Source organism: Ochlerotatus camptorhynchus, unplaced genomic scaffold, assembly GCF_037179485.1.
Source record: "Ochlerotatus camptorhynchus isolate MF236.1 unplaced genomic scaffold, CSIRO-AGI_Acam_v1.1 ptg000265l, whole genome shotgun sequence".
Lineage (NCBI taxonomy): Eukaryota > Metazoa > Arthropoda > Insecta > Diptera > Culicidae > Ochlerotatus > Ochlerotatus camptorhynchus.
This window is the reverse complement of record NW_027040755.1, coordinates 2,136,399-2,154,571: the sequence shown is the minus strand read 5'-3', so window position 1 is coordinate 2,154,571 and position 18,173 is coordinate 2,136,399. Positions and strand designations below refer to the sequence as shown.

The window sequence follows — 18,173 nt, the reverse complement described above, 5'->3', positions numbered from 1 at the left end:
AGAAAATTTCTGGAACGCAATAAAAATTATATGAAAATCCGGAAAATGTGAGAGTATTTCAAGGGTGTTATATCCTGAAAATTTCAAGATCTATAAAAAATTCGAAAATGTAGCTTAGTTGATTAGAGAACATCAACGAAGTACTATTAATTAAAAAATGCGAGAACTTTTAGTAAAACCCGATATTTTTGAGAAATTCCAGAGAACGTTATGAAATTTAGATATTTTTGATTGTTTCATTATATTCAGTGAAGTTCCGAGTACTTCGAGGACGATTAGATAACATCAGAAAAATCTCATTAACTTAAGGACATTTGCAGCGACTTACAAGGAGTTCCTTGGAATTATGGGATATTCCAAGAATTCTCTGATTGATCCGAAAACTTTAGAAGCTTAATGGAATTATAAATATATATCAGAAAATTTACCGGAACATTTGATCAATTTAGAGAAATTAAGGTAAGCATTCTTCTTGCAGGGAAAATTAGTGATTTAAGGAAAAGTTCCGTGAGCGTTTATAAACTTTATAAAACTTAAGGAAAATTGTAGAACTTAAAGGCAATTTAATCAATTCCATTAAAATGGTGGATTCTTTAAAAAAAATACTAAGACATGGCAGTCTAGAGATTTTTAAGGAAATTGATAAATATTTTGGGCAGTTTTATAAACATCAGGAAACTCTAGACTATCGAAGAAGCTATGAATTAGTTTCGATGATTTAAACTTCAGACAGATCTTGAGACCTTCAGTGAAAATCATAGAACTATATTAATTATTTCGCTGCGGAGTGCTTATGGGAATCTAATTGAATAAGCCTAAAACATCAAACATTTACTTGGTATGCCATAAGAACGACTAATTTTCTTCCCTTACGTCACTTTTTAGTCACTTTTTTACAACTTTAAGTCACTATTTGGTCACTTATTTCTTCAACATGGTCACTAAAATCACTATTTTTGACAGCATTGATCGCTACCAGCCCTGCAAGTGAAAGTGACCCCGGATTGGTCGTACATTTCCAATAATTCTGAAAAGGATCGTAAAGAAGCTACTGCAACCAATGTAAAAAAGTTAAGGAAGTTTTCCTGACCCTTGTCAAATGGGCATAATTTATCTTTTTTTTTTTATCAATTCTAGTCCTTCTAGTGAACTTAGTCACTGTTTGATTTTTAATAATTGCGAATTTTAAAATTAAGCTAAAACTACTTATACACAGTTTATATTTTGAGGAGGGGTCCATCTGATAGTTTCATTCTTGTTAGTAAGTATTTTGGTCGTTTACTCGTGGTTCTCTCGAGGCTCGTAAGGTGAGATAGCCTCACTTAAAAGGGTGAATGCAAATGCCAATACAACATGTGCTTCAAATTTAATGCAACAACATCGAATGAACGATTCTGAGACATTGATAGAACAAAAGCAAAGCTTTCAAATTTGGCAGTTGTTTTCATTCCGCCGGCAAATGAGCTATTCCTCTCTGCTCTGGTTTAGAATTTGAATCCTTTTTGTAAGGCATAACCACAAAAACAGATTGTGTTACGTGCAGCTTTTAGGTTTTCCGAATAGTGTTCATTTATGCTAGTAGCTATAGTACCTCGTTGCGGTAGCTAAAGTTGTTGTATGTGTAATGTCGGATCATGTAACACGAAACACGTCGAAGGTTCGCTTTGTGCGTGACCTACTGAAGCTTCTAACGCACCTGCGGATACCCGAGAGTGGAAATCAAATTTGCCAACTCTCTTGATTAGTCGTCTCGCCGACCTCTTCATATTAATTCATTGTGTTAGTTTACAGTTTGTGGAAAACCGCTCGTGTAACATTACACAATGTTAAGCAGCGTAGGATGAGGAGATATACATAATTATCTTCGAAACGCTATCCCCCCGGTATCAAACTCATGCTGCAATAAACAGGTAATGACATTTATGTTTGATGTTGATTGATTTAGTGAACATTTGATTTCTAGTACAATATTATGACATCGACAGTGGGACAAATGCCCTGATGTTGTTGGTTGTATTGAATTACATGAATATTTGATTGGAAAATTAAGGCTTGTACAGATTGTAATAAATAGGAGGCTTACATCATGAGAAAAACAAACATCAATGGACATTTAGATTGAGGAAGGCCGGGTGATGTCACAATAATGAAGTTTTTGTCCGTCTCTGGTATTAACCTAGATAGGAAAAGAAAAAGACGGCAGCCATCCAAGACTCAAATGTCATTCGTTGGCACGTGATCTGGTTTCGTCACTGGTTATTTTCTCAATTGAATTGTGCTTGAATATTTACGAAGACGATTTCTCATGAAACATAAATACATTTATAAGCTTCAGTAGCCGTAACCAGAGCACGATGACTGTTTCAATTCCTAGTGTTCAATTTAAGTAATTTTTTTTATCTATTATGTTTTTTTTCTAGGGGGTTGGAATCCTGTTCCAACCAGTCTAAATTTTCGTAAAAAGGAAATTTCCCTGCCAGTCAACTGGATGTTGAGCGTTGTCCGTTTTCAAGGATAAGTATAATAAGGAACACAGGACACTGATGAAGACTGCACATTGTAGTCGAAATACGTATCTGTCATGGATACCAAAATTAATTAAGTGGAATTAAATGGAAGATAACCCTTTTTTGCTGTTTTATATTATCATTGTTTCGAAAAACGTGATCAATTTCTCTAGTGTACTAGATAAGACATTAAAGAACTAGTGGCGATCTTGCCTAGACCTGTGCCCCGTCATACTCATAGCACGGATCGGTTGAATGAACGTCAAAACGAGCTCGCAAGTTGTTATGATCTGTTTTGAGCTCTCATTAAACAAAGCTTCCAAATTAGATCAAATTACTGGTCGCAGTAAAATCAAATCCAAGTATTGTTTGGAGTAGCTGATTGGAAGTTGACATTAAGTAACAACTGCAGAAAGCTCCATGAATATCAGAAGAACTGTTTGCTCTTTCGATCAATTTGAACTCTTCAACAGTTTCCCCACTTTTCACGATGGGTGTTTTCCTTCGCATAACAAATCATAAAAATCAATGCGTGACCCGCAGTGACAGATACCGTAATGCACCGAATACCGGACGGTTCGTTAATCTGAACATTTATTTTAATATTAAATATTACGTCTACTTTCCAACATAATAAATATGTATGCTGATTATCAACTATGCTGAAAGTCTATAATAATACTCACGTGCTATTTTTCATAGAAGACAGTGGTATCAACCTTTAAAAGTGTCCGGATTTTGAGCATTTACGATATCTCAAATGAGCGCAATTTTTCCACTGATATCAGCAATCTGTCTCTACCGTTTCTAACGAACTCTCGCAAGATGTGCTAAGGATTATCTGGCACTACAATGCTTTGAGGTCACGTTTCACATGGCCTGCTTCTGGTTTGTTGACGGCCAGTTTCGTACTGATTCCACCTAATCATAAACATAGGTGTGAATAAAAAAAACATGGAATAACCTCGTGTGCACAGTCATTAATCATCAATTCCCCAAGCTCAGCCCTGCACGTTCTTCAATTTCATGTGCTTTGTGTAGATTTTCTGCAAAAGCCCATTTAAGCTGAACTACCGAAACAGGATAGAGGAAAAACTGTCGGTAGCATTTTGTATATATATGTTGTTGGATGAATCTATTCCGTTGCGCGGAGGTTGGTAACGATTTTTTTTTTGAATGTTCCATGGTGGTAATGTATCAAGTGGCAAACAACTGTCACAAGTTTATCGAAGTGTAACGAAGAAAAGCAAAATAGATTGTGCAGCTCAGACACCAAGAACAGTGTGTACGTGTGTCTCTTCTTAGCATCTGCGGGAAGATGGTTAAAATTCATCACAGAAACGAGGAGCTTCGCGATATTTCCCATACTCACCTTTGAGTGGTCGAGCCCGGGGCGATGGGAGGATGAAAATGGAAGCTCAAGCACGTCGTTTTATGCTTAAGGCAAGGTGTAAGTGAGTTTTTTGTTGTGCTTTCACGGAACAATATATATTGTATTCCATAATACATAAAAAACAGAATGGTTTACGATATGTCTACTAACCGAGTTAGTTCCTATAAAATCTGTTTGCCAAATATGTGTAAACTGGTAAACTGTCTGTTTACCAAATATGTGTAAACTCTAGTAGCGTACTTGTCACATGACGGTTGTTTCTGCTTTTGTAACTTAATTCAATCAGTAGATGACGGAAATGTGTTACTTAGAAAATGATATGCTTAAAAATATGTCAGTAAAACTTCCTAATTTCACGAAATTTAAACGAAAAATAGCTTATGTTTTAATTATAAAAATGTCATTCGGTTTGGTTAACGTACAGCTTATCGGCCTTTATATTTTTTTGCTAATAAACACTCGTTTGAGCATTGATGTCAGTAGCAGACGAGGAAATGTATTAATATACAATTAATTATTGGTTTTGACATCACTTCTATGAGCTTATCCAATTCTCTGGAATACATTCAAGCACCTGTTATTCGTCTTCCTGTTCCGGAGAAACGTGAAACATACATGCCACTGTCAGAATAGCAAAAAGAATTCAAGATTGCTACAGCAGCAACCTACCGGAACAGTTACGATATTTAGTAGCGTTGAGAGCATATTTTATGGGAATTTGATTCCTTCCTTCTATATAGAAAGATGAACATCAAGAGAAAAATGAAACATCTCCGCACCGGAACCGCCTGTATAACCAAAGAAGAACATTCAAGTCAGTTTGATTATTTGATTAAGACTGATTTATTACTTTTATAATTAGCTTCTAAGGCAAACCCGTCGGGACAGCAAAGCTGGAGTTAATTTTAGGATACCGAACACGAAACTTACCCATCAACACGAAGTTGGTTGGCGACGCCATGCTGCGTTTGCTGAGGACAATCACGATCAGCGAGTTGGCAGTCAGTGTAATTAGGATGAAGATGGGTGTACAGTAGCCGTACAGTGGTATGCTGTAGTTGAGGATCGTTTCGCACGACACGTTCAGATAGGAAACGTTACCGTCTATTCCCATACAGCCTTGATAGTAATCATCTGCGTACGGTAGTGTGCCATTGTGGCTTCCTGCATAGCCACCGTAAGCGCCTGGTCCATTGATGTAGTAAAAGTCAGTCTCATTTTCCGCCTCTACCGGATTGTAAATGCCAGGATCCAGTGAGGAGTACATTGTGGAGGTTGTGATATTTTCTCCAAACGAGAGTGCCCTCTGTTGGTGTTGGAGGCTGTAAAATTGTTGTTTAGTTGCCGTGGTGTCATCTTCGCTGCCGTCGAAGTAATGCAGCTTTCGCTCGCCTCCACCACCTCCATTTGTGGCAAGTGCTGAACCTGCTCCGGCTCCAGAAACGGAAGACGATAATCGACTGAAGACATTAGAGGCATCACCAGCACTAGCAGCTACAGCAGCATCAATTGACATATTGATTATTTCAGTCGTGGGACATGATGCTACCATAAATTTTCCTTTACAGTAAATCTAGCTGTGGAATAAAAGAATCGGAAAGAAGAGAAAAATCGTATGAGATACAAACTCAAACACTGGAATTATTCCGGAATCTAGGTTAGCAGCAATGGGAATAGCATACACACATGTCGTCTCTATGTGATGGATGGACTGAAAAGATGTGATTGCTTAGGAATCCTTTCGCCACTCACTGTGGAACGTGGTGGTTGGTCAGATCTTTTCCTCTGTGAGAATCTATTTCAATTTTATCGCGTTCATGTTTCCACATGTGTTATTTATTAGGTATCCTTATTTAGGAGCTAGTGCAGAACATGGACAATAATTGGCATGACACGCTGACGCTTCGGAACGATTTTCGAAATAAATTACCAATCGCTAACCGCTGCTGCAAATCCCGAATTATTAGAGTTTTTTTATGCTGATGTAGGCTTGCATGTACCATTTGACAGTGTCAGCCAATCCGAGTTAAAACAGAATTGAAAGATTTATGTACCAAACAATGCAGCGGGAATCGAAGCTGTTATTCCCATTTGGTTTAATTTCAGCTGCAGTGCGTCGTGGATAGGCAGCTTATCAGTAGAATACAATCGAAAAGCATCCAACGGTCAGTAGAAATTATTAGGATAACTAAACCATCTCAACCTGCTATTGCTGCTGATGAAACAATTCAGTAGTTGGGTCAAAGTTATGAATTTGTTGGAATTAGCATGGTAGATCAATGTGTGTATTTAATTTGAATATCATTTGCATTTAGGGACCTCAGTTGAGGCTGACTATTTTAACAAGCCGGAAGCGGCGGGTTCGATTCCGGTCTGGTATAGAAAATCTTTCAGGTTGGGAATTTTCTCGACTTTATTTTTTATTATAGTAATTTTCACACATTTAAGGTCATTAGTGACATGTCCGGGGATCAGATTTGAACTCGTGACCTTATGCGTGAGAAGTATGGATGCTAACCCCTATGCCGGGCCCGTCTTCAGGTGTCAACATTGTTATTAAGTGATGAAATTTTAGTATTTTTCTATCTGTATTTTTTTTTTTATTTATGAATAATTGTTCGATTTCCAAATGCAAAAATATACAAGAAACCAGTTTGACGTTTTATACTTATAGGACGAAAATAGGCGTTAAGTTGACATCACACGCATCAATATATTGATAGGAAGGGAAATTATTATCAATACCCCTCCCCATAGACATGGAGGTAGACGTCACTGAAGCAAAGGGGTATGTTTAGTCTCTGTATATTTGCAACTATGATAATCATACTATCAGATTTGTTCTGTAAACAGAGGAACTGGGAGGGCTTATTAGAAACTTCTCACCAATAAAATAATGATTTTTTTTAGTAAATTGAGCATAAAACTTTATTATTATTTTAATCTACACTTACCCTACAGTGCGCCAGTTTTTCCCCTGGTGGTTTGGCCCTATCTTAATTTTCAAATTTTATCATTCTTCACAAAACATGGTTAGAAGATATATTTTGCCGTATAGGGTTACGGTATGTAATGTGGGTCTAGTCCTTTCATTCGGCCTATCACGCAAATAAATAATTAATTAAGGAATATTACACAAAAAATAAGGAAAATATTGATCACTGATGGTTGATAAATGTGTACCACACACAAATCAATTTATATCACAACATTTCAATACATTTTCAGCTCTCGTAAGTAATAAAACTGGTTGAGAATATCACAATGTTCGGAGTTTTTAGCCGCCATGACTTATAAGGTTAAGATGGGAAGGTTGACTGACGATCATCAAATGGCCTGATTATGGCATTTATTGATTGGAATTACCTGATAATACACACTAGACGTAAAACTTACAGTTGCTGTTTGAATATTTTATGTTTATTTTAATTGTTTAACAACGTTTTCACAAGTAAAACATGGACCCAACTTTAGGGACACATTTCTTTTCTATGTTCCTAACTATGGCCCATGAAATTCATTTGACAGCATATAGCAATAAGAGTAACGTCAACAATGTTGTTTTGCATTTGGATGATAAGGAACGAACAGGAAGGGAGATTTTTTCTGCCAAACCTGTATAATGAACATCACAATGTTCTGATTTAGATATTCTGCGGTCAAAAGACGATAAGCGAAATTTTTAATTTTTAATTTTTAAATTGAGTGATTTAATGTAGTTTTCGTAAAATTTTCTCTAAGAAATGTTTTGAGGAATGAAGAGCATTAAGTTAACAGTGATAGTGATAAAAAAAATACATCAGAAAACGTTACCAAGAGCGTTTTTTTGAGGATCAAACAAGATAGGACGAAGTTGCATCCATAAATAGACCCAATTTGGGGACAATAGACCCATATTACATACATTTCCCTCGTGAGTTATTGTCTTAAAAAAAGTAAGTTTTTCAACTTTTCGTGGTTTCTGATAGCAAACGACATGATAAGCATATCTAAGCATACCATTTAGCAGTAGAATATCGTTTGCAGGTAAATTCATTGATGAGTTATGATTAAAAACGTAATCGATGGCTGCATATTAGACCGAGGTTAGGGACCTATATACGCAATCCTATACCTATACCCTATATACGCAATCAAATCCATGAAAATTAATTTCAAATTTGATTTAGGCCAAAAGCTGGATCACTAGTACCAGAACTAGCTCACTTACCCTATATTATTTGTGTTCCTGTCAATTAGCATACGATACAAGAGATTCAATATTACTTGCTCGTTTTCGCGTAAACGAATCAGTCATTTGTTGTTTTCATATATGTACCTACCTTTGGAACGTTTTAAGTTTTTGGTTTTGTTTTTTTTTGTGATCTGATAGATGTCCTAGATTGAATAGAAGCTTCGAAGCGAACGCATGTCCTTAGGCCTAATATAAAAATAGGCAGCAAAATGTGTATCATGAAGAATGGGTGTGTCAAATATATTTGTAAGAATATCTTGTTGAGATATGTGTAGTCATGTTTTGTCTGTAGCCAATATTTTATTTTATTGTTTTCTGTAATTATCGTAAATAATAATTATTCAATAATAGATAATTCAGCCATATACCCAATAATGAATTTACGAATAACTATACACCTCTGACACCTTAGAATTAGACAGAATCAGTAGCAAGAATAGGATGCGGAGGATGTGGTACAGGTACCGGTTTTACCGGTGATTTTCTGGTATCAAATTACCAGTACTGGCATGAGAAAATACCGGTTTTCTTCGGTACCGGTAATTTAAAAAAATATAAAGCGTGAAAATCTCTTTAATAAAGTTATAAAAAAAAATTATAAACCAAATTGATACCTTTTATATGTTAAAGCATTTTTAGAAGCACTGTCAACGAGTAATAATGTTTAAATATTTTATACAACCTCGTGAACAAAGAAGCTTTAAAACTAAAGAATTGTAATGAAAATATTTCACAATGCTTTTCAAACCATTAGGTACGGTTCGCCCAAAGGTCAAGGCAACTTAGATATATTCCCAAATATTTTTAAATATTTCATAAAATCATCGGAAAAAAATCAAAAATTAATACATGTAAAAGATCGAGCTTTTTGAGCTGATCAATGTTTGGTCTACAAAATTGTTCGTTTTTATGGTTACAATTGTTTATTATTTATAGGATAACAATAAAAATACTCAGGATAAAAGAATATTCAGCAAGTTTAATAAATAAATAAATAAATAATATCTTTTATATAATCGCTTTAACTTTTTTAAGTTATTCGTGATTTGTCTTGAAAAAAGATTTGAAGTACTGATCGTTGAATGGATGTGTAATTTATTAGGGGAAATGTTGGCTTCGGCAATACCTTAACCTATTATCGTCAGGGGGTAAACAAAGTCCTAGAGCACTCAAATTTGGCCAATGAATGCTCTCAAACACAATGTATCCACATACCAAAATTGAGCCCTCAAGGACGTTGTTTACCCCCCTGACGAAATAGGTTAAGGTATTGCAGAAGCAAATATTTTCCCTATTTAGTTTGTATTACTTCATGCATGAAGTTAACTATTGAAGATGCTAAGCGTCAAATAATAGACTTAAAGTGGTAATTTTATATCATCTGTCATATGAAAATATAGAGTTGATAGTTTCGTTAGAGGACGGCAGTGTGAAAATTGTTTATAGAGAGTAGAAAGCGAGTAAGGACAACTTTGAAGTAGGTAAGAATCTGGTTGATCATCTCTCTTTACCAAACTCCCCAGTTGGAGAGGGATGGTAAGGAGTGTTTTTGCTCTTTTGGGGTTTTGTCATTACTTTTAATTATAAAATGCTATCATAAAATGCAGTTCAATTTTCAGCCGGGTATAACCAATCGTCCCCAAATTTTGCACAGTTGTTTGTGACTCACAATGAAACCAAAAAAGATTTGTTCTCGCTTGATGTGGTCAAGTTTACGTTTTTCCATACAACAGTGGCCCACCCTAGTTGGCATAGAAAGCTTTCAATTTATAACCGTGGATGTGCATCTAGAATACTAAGTTGAGAGCCGGCAAAACGCTCGCAAAAGAAGCCTAGAAAAAGAGTTCAACAGAAAAACTGTAATCAATTTTATTTGTTTATGATGATGACAGCCTTAGAGACACCACGGCGAACAGGTTAAGTATTTGTAGGGTCATCTAATTACAGCAACTTTCATAACTCGCCTCAACGCAATTCTCCCCGTTGCTGTAAATTGAAGCCCATACTACAAAACAGTACTCTTATGTGGAGCGAACAGCGCACAATAGAGTGTTGTTAAACAGAACATGTCCCTAAAGTCTTAGGCGAAAAGTAACTAATACATTGCTTGTCAAAGTTCAGAACGAGACTCGTCATTATTGAGAATTCCGCTGTGGCACCCATTTTTTCACTTCTTGTTGTTACAGTTTTCTTAACCGCGGCTCTCCTCTTAGAGTGTAACATATTTAATGGATCAACAGCTGCTTATTTATTTAAGCTTTTTGCTGGCTTACTTCATGTAGTCAATTCTTGTGCACATTATTTTCCATCTGTCCGCTGTTGGTGCCTTTTTAAAACGACGGAAATGTTTGACATCGTATACACTCGCGATGCTCATCTAGCTTTATGTGGGGGTGGAATTCCAAGCAGAAATGTTATCCTAATGAAATCATCTAGGTTTGATTTGGGCAATTTAAAATAAATTGTTTATGCCATCTTTTTAGCCTCGAAAAGACGATAGATGACGCCATTTATCATTTTCCTTCCAGCTTGAGCATGGTAGCTTGAGCATGGTAGAGAAACAGACGAACGACTGGATGTTCATCTGCTGGACGTTACTAGTTGCCTGCAGGTGATGATTTGACCCTGGCACACAGCAGTTTCTAAATCTCATGTTTTCGAATTACTCCTTATTCCTTAGCTCCAGCTGCCGAGTCTCGAGCAATATTTGTTTCCAACAGACTGAACCATGATCACGGTCACTAGTGCTTCATTATAAATAGATCAAGATAATTTACGTGATTTTTATGGCGCAGCAAGCGAACAGCTTTTGTCCGGTTTGTACGCATTTTTTTCTATCTACATACCTACACCTCACGACACGCGTATGTCTGGTTTTTGCAACATAGTTATGTACGTCTCGGGATGTAATAAAAATGCTGGAAAACAACATCTCACCGAAATACATCCACATTCTACACCCAACAGCCTAACCAGGAAATAAATATTCTTCCTCTTCTTCTTATGGATTTTACGTCCCAATTGGAACTGCTGTTAAGTTTTTCTTTTTTCATTCTTGCAATCATTTGTCCACCCCTAAAGTTCCTCGAATCGAGCCCGCGGTGCATGGCCGTGCTTTATAACTGCACCTTTAAGCGACTGAGCTTAGAGAGGCCCCAAAGTGCCCATATTCATGGTATGTATATTATGAATGGATTAGACAAGCAACTCGTAACAAGCATAATAGAGAATGACGGTACTCGAGTCTGATATAAATTTCCAATAAAAGGATAACGATGATTTGGTATCTATTACTCCTCAGTACTGCGAAGCGGGAAGCGTGGCTAACGAGCCGTAGCAGATATGTACGGACGTGTATATGGTAGATAAAAATAATTGGCCCATTTCCATTTGGTATCCTTTCCGCATACAGGGCGTCAGAAAGCGAACAACACACGCCAGAAGCTGAAAACAAATTCATCTCGGTCGAGTAGATTTGCCATTCGCCAACAACGAAAGGTGTGTTGTGGGTGTATTACCACTTACCGCAGAGCAGACCAAAGCGAGCCAGCCAACACAACGGAAGGATACCGCACATCAACAGGGTATTGAAGTATTCAAAACATGTCGAGGTTTTGCTATATGACTATATCATGGTCCCCGTATTCTATGAAAAACTGGGGAGCATTCAACGTTGAATGATGTTTACTTGGGATACTATTTTGTAACATCAGCAGTGACGATTACAGATGTGCTGCTGGTAAACACAGTTTTATGGAGAACGAAGGGAATTGGAAAAGTTTTCGGGTTGTATTACGTTGCAGCAGACACACTATTAGCATAGTGCTTTGTTCAAGAAAGTGCGACAAGTTTTAGAGTTGTTGTTGACTGGTATGAACTGTCATTCTTTTACTCGAGCTACGATCTCACGAGAGCAAGTACGACAAGTTAGACGATAAACAACGCTGAGTAGTGGAATAAGTTTTAATACATTTTGCGAGTGTATGTAGTCCTGAAAGTGCTGAGCTGGGCCTTACTTGTGATAGGGTTTCGTGGGGGCGCATGGTTATTTGTAGGACAGTCATCCGAAACTGCATTAAAATTTCTAGCAATCTTATAAAGTTGTTGGTAGGGTTGCTTCCACTCACTTTACTGTCTTTCAGAATTAGGAAATTATTAGGTGTAAGATTTACTCCTATTGGTCGTTCTGCATATCAAATGTGTATTTAAATTAGTACTGAATCGAGCCTAAACTTCATATATCAATAGTTCATTTCTTTATGATTGTATTGTTTATATCTATTCCTTGTCACTATGAAAGTGTGTCTAGAATCATGTTACGATGCAAATACAAATCAAAAGTTTTTTAGTTAGCGAACGTTGTATTTTGTGCGGGATTTGGGTTATTTTAGTGTTTCAAGCTCGTTTTGATCGTACAATGTTTGCCAGCCTTCAATGTCGGCGGGTCACAAGTTTATGGGATTTCTTAACGGGAAGCATACAGCTAAAAAAAAAAAAAAATAAATTCCTAGCACATTTTTTTTTAAATATTGGTAAAAGATACCTATCCAAAATCTAAGAAAATTAGTTTTTACTCAGATTTTTTGAGAAAAATTACATGTAAGAACATTTTTTCTATCGCACTCAAAACAAATCCAACTTTTTGCCATAATGACATCGATAACATGTTTTACACGTAAATTCTCTTTAGAATTGGGAAAAAAAAAGATTATTTTCAGATTTGCTATATAGGGGAAATGAATGTAATGTCGACCTAAATGCCCCTAATTTGGGTCCATACATAAATTTAGCAATCGACAAAATTTTCAATTGCAACCAAAAATATTCATAAGTACCGTCTCAAAGACGCGTTCATCTAGATAAAATTGATAAATAGCAGATTTTTAGCGATGGGCCCAATCTTAGATCCATAGGCCAACATTAGAGCCATTTCCCATATTTCCCTAACATTTTTAGAAAAAAAAACAAAAGGTATTTTTTTGAGACGATGAGCTTCCCGTTAACGTGAGTATCAATCAATGGTTCGGAAGTATGACTTGCGACTTCCAAAGTTACCCATCATGACTTTGCATTGTTTTTATTATTGTTGACCTATGTGACAGTATAAATATAGAGAAGGATAAGTAATTTCCATTTCATTCCACTACTTATTTGCTTTTCCTTGACAGATACGCGTATTTCGTTACAATATGCAGGGTTCTTCAGTGTCTTGTACTAATATACTCGACTAGGTAGTGATATTAAATGGAAATTACTGATCCTTCTCTCTCTATACAGGTATAGCGTTAGCATTGTTATGATATACTCCGTAGATTGGATACTAGCGACACTCACGTCTCTTCTGAAATTCTCAGCTAGACTACTTTCAGGAATAATGCTGGGGAGTAAACATTGGTTCCAATCTAAATAAGAGTAACAGAAGCGTGACTGTCGCTATTCCCGGCCACGCCCATCTTTACCATAACTAGGGATATGGAAGGAAATGTTGATGTAGTACTTACTTAACGAGAGGCCACCGACTTAGCGACACCCTCATAAGTGCTACGGAGTTGGAGGGTTGGGTAGGGTATTTGGTTAGGATTCACCACAAGTTGGCGATGCAACCAAAAGTAAGTATTGTTTATTTGTTGTTTATTTAATCTCTCGATAGTCGGCTATCGAAAGAACATATTCATTTTGTTTAGTGATCATGAATTTTAAGAGTCATGACGGCGAGCTTGAGATTAAACCCATGATTTTCTGCTCAGTAAGCAAAATTGATCCCTCCAGGGTCATCGAGCATCTCATAATCCACAGCGCTTCGCGTCAAAGTACGAATATATGGATGAACTATCTATTATTTACGATAATTACATGAAATAAATAAAAAAATTATCTACAAACAAAACGTGATATTCTCACAATTATATTTCACGCAACCAGGAATCGCAAAACAATTAGACGCTATAATGATACTCTGCATATGTTAGACACAAGAAGAGGCCAAAAAGCAAGCGTCCGACACACAAAACCCGCGAGATCCACTTGCAGTCACAATCAACGATTCTACGAATCGCGAGCGCTCACGAATCATAAAACCGCCGACTGCGGCACTCTGAAAGCGAAATTGACAGGCTCTATGCGTCAAACACCCGCCACCCAATCTACTCCTGCATCCAACAACACAAATCTCCATTACAACATCTAACGAATTCAAAACTCCGAAAATCACTCATCTATAGCTAGTGAGTGGAAGCAACCCTGAATGCAACCATTCTTCATGATACACTTTTTCTGTTTATCTTTCTATTAGGCCTGTATAAATGCGTTCGCTTCGAAACTTCTAACCAAATTGAGAAAATTTTCGGATAACGAAAAAAAAATAAACAAAAAAAAAATAAAAAAAATAAAAATAGAAAAAAAAAACTTTCAAAGGTAATTAAGTAAAATAAATATTCTTGTATCGTATGCTAATGCTAATTGACTGTAATAAAAATAATATGCTTAAATAAAATAAAATATTAATAAAATTATATTCAAAATTTACTAGAAGATCATTACTTTATTGGTGAGAAGTTTCTAATAAGCCCTCCCAGTTCCTATGTATACAGAACAAATCTGATACTATAATCAGAATTGCTCAGTCTGCATGAAGCAGCCGATTTCATCAAGGAAGTTCTATTAACAACCAAGAATTAATCGTTTGAGGCATACTGAAGCATTTAGAAGGTGATATGTGTCACTATAGGAAATCATCATCGTTACAAATATAAAGAAATTAAACGTAACCCTTTGCTTCAGTACCGTCAACCTCCATGTCCATGGAGAGGGACAGGTATTCCACAAAAACTCCTACGTTCATCAGGATTCAAGTGTGACAGTTCTTTTGCAGCGCTACGAGTCGTGTCGGAAGTCAATTAACTAGCGACAGTTATTTTTGATTTAAATGCACAATATACTAGGTAGTATCCATATTTCATTCCGAGCTGTATATTTCAATGCAACTACTTTTTTTTTTCATAGAAAACCAATCGATAGTAGAATTCTTAAAAATAGTAACTCGTCTTTCTTTCATGTTCGTTTCAGGTGTTTCATAATACGTCCATCTTTATTAGACTTCTACTAGTGACGAATATTTGAACAAAGGTAATGTTCGTTTAAAGTCCTGGCAACAGCATCCATATGGAGTTCTTCTGCCCAGCAAACCCTGACTTCCCTGTTTTTCTATGTACATTGACTATTGATCAGAGATTTTTGTTTTTACTTGGTTGAGCATCAATCACCGTGCGCTTGAAATCTATGTAGGGTTATATTAATTAAGGTGCACGTATAAGGTTATACGGTGCATTGATAAACGGCAAAAAATAATGAAGTGCATTGGGATTCTAGTGATTGATGTATACGTCGGGCCATTCGTCGTGATTGCCATTTAATGGAAGTTTGATATTGAATACTGCACCCGGAGTCGCGTTGGAAGCTAATGGATCACTTTCCACTGTTCAAAGAGAACGAACTACAATTTTCGATTTATTAGTTTGATGTGTTGGTGGAAATGTTTTTACGCTCCTTCATTCCCTTTCGAGTACGGTAGTTGGGTAAGTGACCCAATAGTGGAGGAACTAACTTGTTTTATTTATATAAATTGAAAGCAATCCTCCTAGCATATCAGAAATCTAAGAGATGAACTAGCCTATGGCTAAAAATCTCTATAATAAAGTATAAAAAAAAAAAAAAAAAATTTCAGAAATCGGACTTGTTGATTTTCTTCTCTTTTTTGCGGGAAAAATGCTCGCGATCCTGACAAATTTACCTACATCTATACAAAGTTCTAAAAAGTAGTATACATTTTTATTCAATATGATGTATATAAATGGAGCGTCATTTATCATACAAGATTACATTATGGATCATATATATGTGAGATTTAATTAAATATTACTATATTGTATGCAACCGTCCACCTTTGTAAGCAATACTTCGTGCATGTTGTTAGTAATATTAAGATTTTTGTTCTGTGAAGGAACCGAGTACCCAAAGTTTCAGTTTTTAATTCTTTTTGTTGCGGTACCGACCAGTTAATGTAACATCACCACCTTTTTAGGCCAATGAGGCTACACATTTCAATAATAAACATTGCACATAAAAGATGGGGGCCTCCCTTAGCTCAGTCGGTAAATTTCGTTTTTATGGCTTTCTCAGTCTAGGGTAATTCAAACAGTTAGTTTTGCATTGCCCGACGTTTCGGCCGAAACGTCGGGCAATGCAAAACTAACTGTTTGAATTACCCTAGACTGAGAAAGCCATAAAAACGAAATCTCCATAAAACCAGTCGAACAACTAAATCAATCAGTCGGTAAAGGCGCAGCTACAAAGCAAGACCATGCTGGAGGTGGCTGGGTTCGATTCCCGGTCCGGTCTAGGAATTTTTCGGACTGGAAAATTTCTCGACTTCCCTGAGCATAGAAGTATGATTGGACTTGGACACAATTCTACCAATGATAAAATGGTACAGGCATCGAAAGCTCTCAATTAATAACTGTGGAAGTGCATCTAGAACACTAAGTTGAGAGCACGCAATAAGCTAATATGCGATATGCAATAAGCTTGAAATGCGAAGAAGAAGAAGACATAAAAGATGGTAGCACAAATATTAACTGCGCCAAATGCGCTCTAGACTTTGATCACAGGCACAATATTTATTGAACCCGCAACTATAGGTACACTACCAAAACTATAAGTGCAAAGGCTATTTTTTTTTTTTGGGAAATTTGTTTTAGTATTCTGCTTTTTACACTAACTTAAGTTAACGATTGAAACGTTTTAAATCTTGTTATAAGAGAATAAGTTATCGATCAAACATGCATTTTATCACACTTGTCTTCAAAATCAGCATAAATTCCAGTACCGCAACATAAGGAGAACTCACAACTATAGGAGCCTTTACCCTAGCACAGAACGATAAATAACTTGTAACTGAACAAAGTAGCACCAAGTTAGTGACGAAGTGATGCAGTACAAGTTGTGGTTGTATTATCACATCGAACTTCAAGAGAAATCTAGTTTTTTTTTCTCGGGAAATTCCACCACAGTCAGTTGCGTAACTAAAACCAACCTGTTGCAGCAAAACGGATTTTTATTTTATTGAGTTTTTCTTGGATTTTATTGGTTCGATTTTATTTCGCTTGACCTACCTCGTACGGCATTACATTACGAACTTTGTTTGATGTTAAAGCTCTTATTAGATTAGTTCCATGAAGCCGAGTTGTGTTCCATTAAGCAACTTTTTTTTCCTTGATTTGGTTTCCGTCGATCTTGTTTTCCGTACTGAGTAACAATGCTACCGAGCTCCCACATCTTGACCTTTCATATCGAATCATCAACTCATGGACCGGGGACCAACGGCTTTACTTCCCTCCCAAAGGAACGCGTGATCAGAGATTTTATGCCTCAGAAAATCGCGGCGGTGCCTCCTTGCATTGAACCCAGACCCTTGGGGTGAGAGGCAATCACCCTTACCACTACACCACCGGCGCCGCTTTATATTTAGTTCGAGCTATCCAAATAATGAAAGATTCACCAGGAATAAATTATTTCATTAGAATTTTGAATTTTTTATATTCAGGGATGATTGTAGTGTATGTATCGATTATCACTTCTGATCAAACATTAATTGCAAAAACCGCCGGTGAACAAAATAAAATCGCACCACTGATTCCGAGCGTGGAGAAATGAATTCCTACGTTTCCCAATGTTTGCTCTCACCATGGCAGTAAATCGTTGATTCCACTTCCAAAATTGCTTTTATCCATTACCGAGAAAGAATGAGTGTGAATATACGGCTGCTATGCATTAAGTAATGATTAATTTTTCCACCGCTGTTAGCATACAATTACTCTGCTTGATGACATGCTGAGCTGAGGCATGGGATGCAGGAAACCGTGAATGGATGTTGACATTACTGGGGTTCTATAAATGCCTAATCATACCGTGTCAAGCGGGTTCTTCCCCACATCGAGTGCTGCCTGTTAAACGTTTATGTTTATGGAATTTACATAGAAAC

At 36.6% G+C, this 18,173-nt stretch overlaps 2 protein-coding genes across 3 annotated transcripts in view; one reads left to right on the top strand and one right to left on the bottom strand.

Moving 5' to 3' along the window:
- LOC135705327 (putative uncharacterized protein DDB_G0271606) overlaps positions 1 to 18,173 on the top strand; it is a 225,513-nt gene that overhangs the window by 54,927 nt on the left and 152,413 nt on the right. The window contains exon 2 of one of the 2 annotated variants that reach the window (XM_065227001.1): positions 15,200 to 15,259. The exons of the other annotated variant lie outside the window; for it this stretch is intronic. The gene's annotated coding sequence lies outside the window, so the exon portion shown is untranslated. The remainder of the gene's footprint in view (positions 1 to 15,199; positions 15,260 to 18,173) is intronic. 2 annotated transcript variants of the gene reach the window in all.
- The window catches only part of SPR (Sex peptide receptor), a 73,951-nt gene that overhangs the window by 46,273 nt on the left and 9,505 nt on the right, over positions 1 to 18,173 (bottom strand). The window contains exon 2 of the mRNA XM_065227023.1: positions 4,831 to 5,477. Coding sequence (XP_065083095.1) covers positions 4,831 to 5,452 — 622 coding nt within the window. The 5' untranslated portion in view covers positions 5,453 to 5,477. The remainder of the gene's footprint in view (positions 1 to 4,830; positions 5,478 to 18,173) is intronic.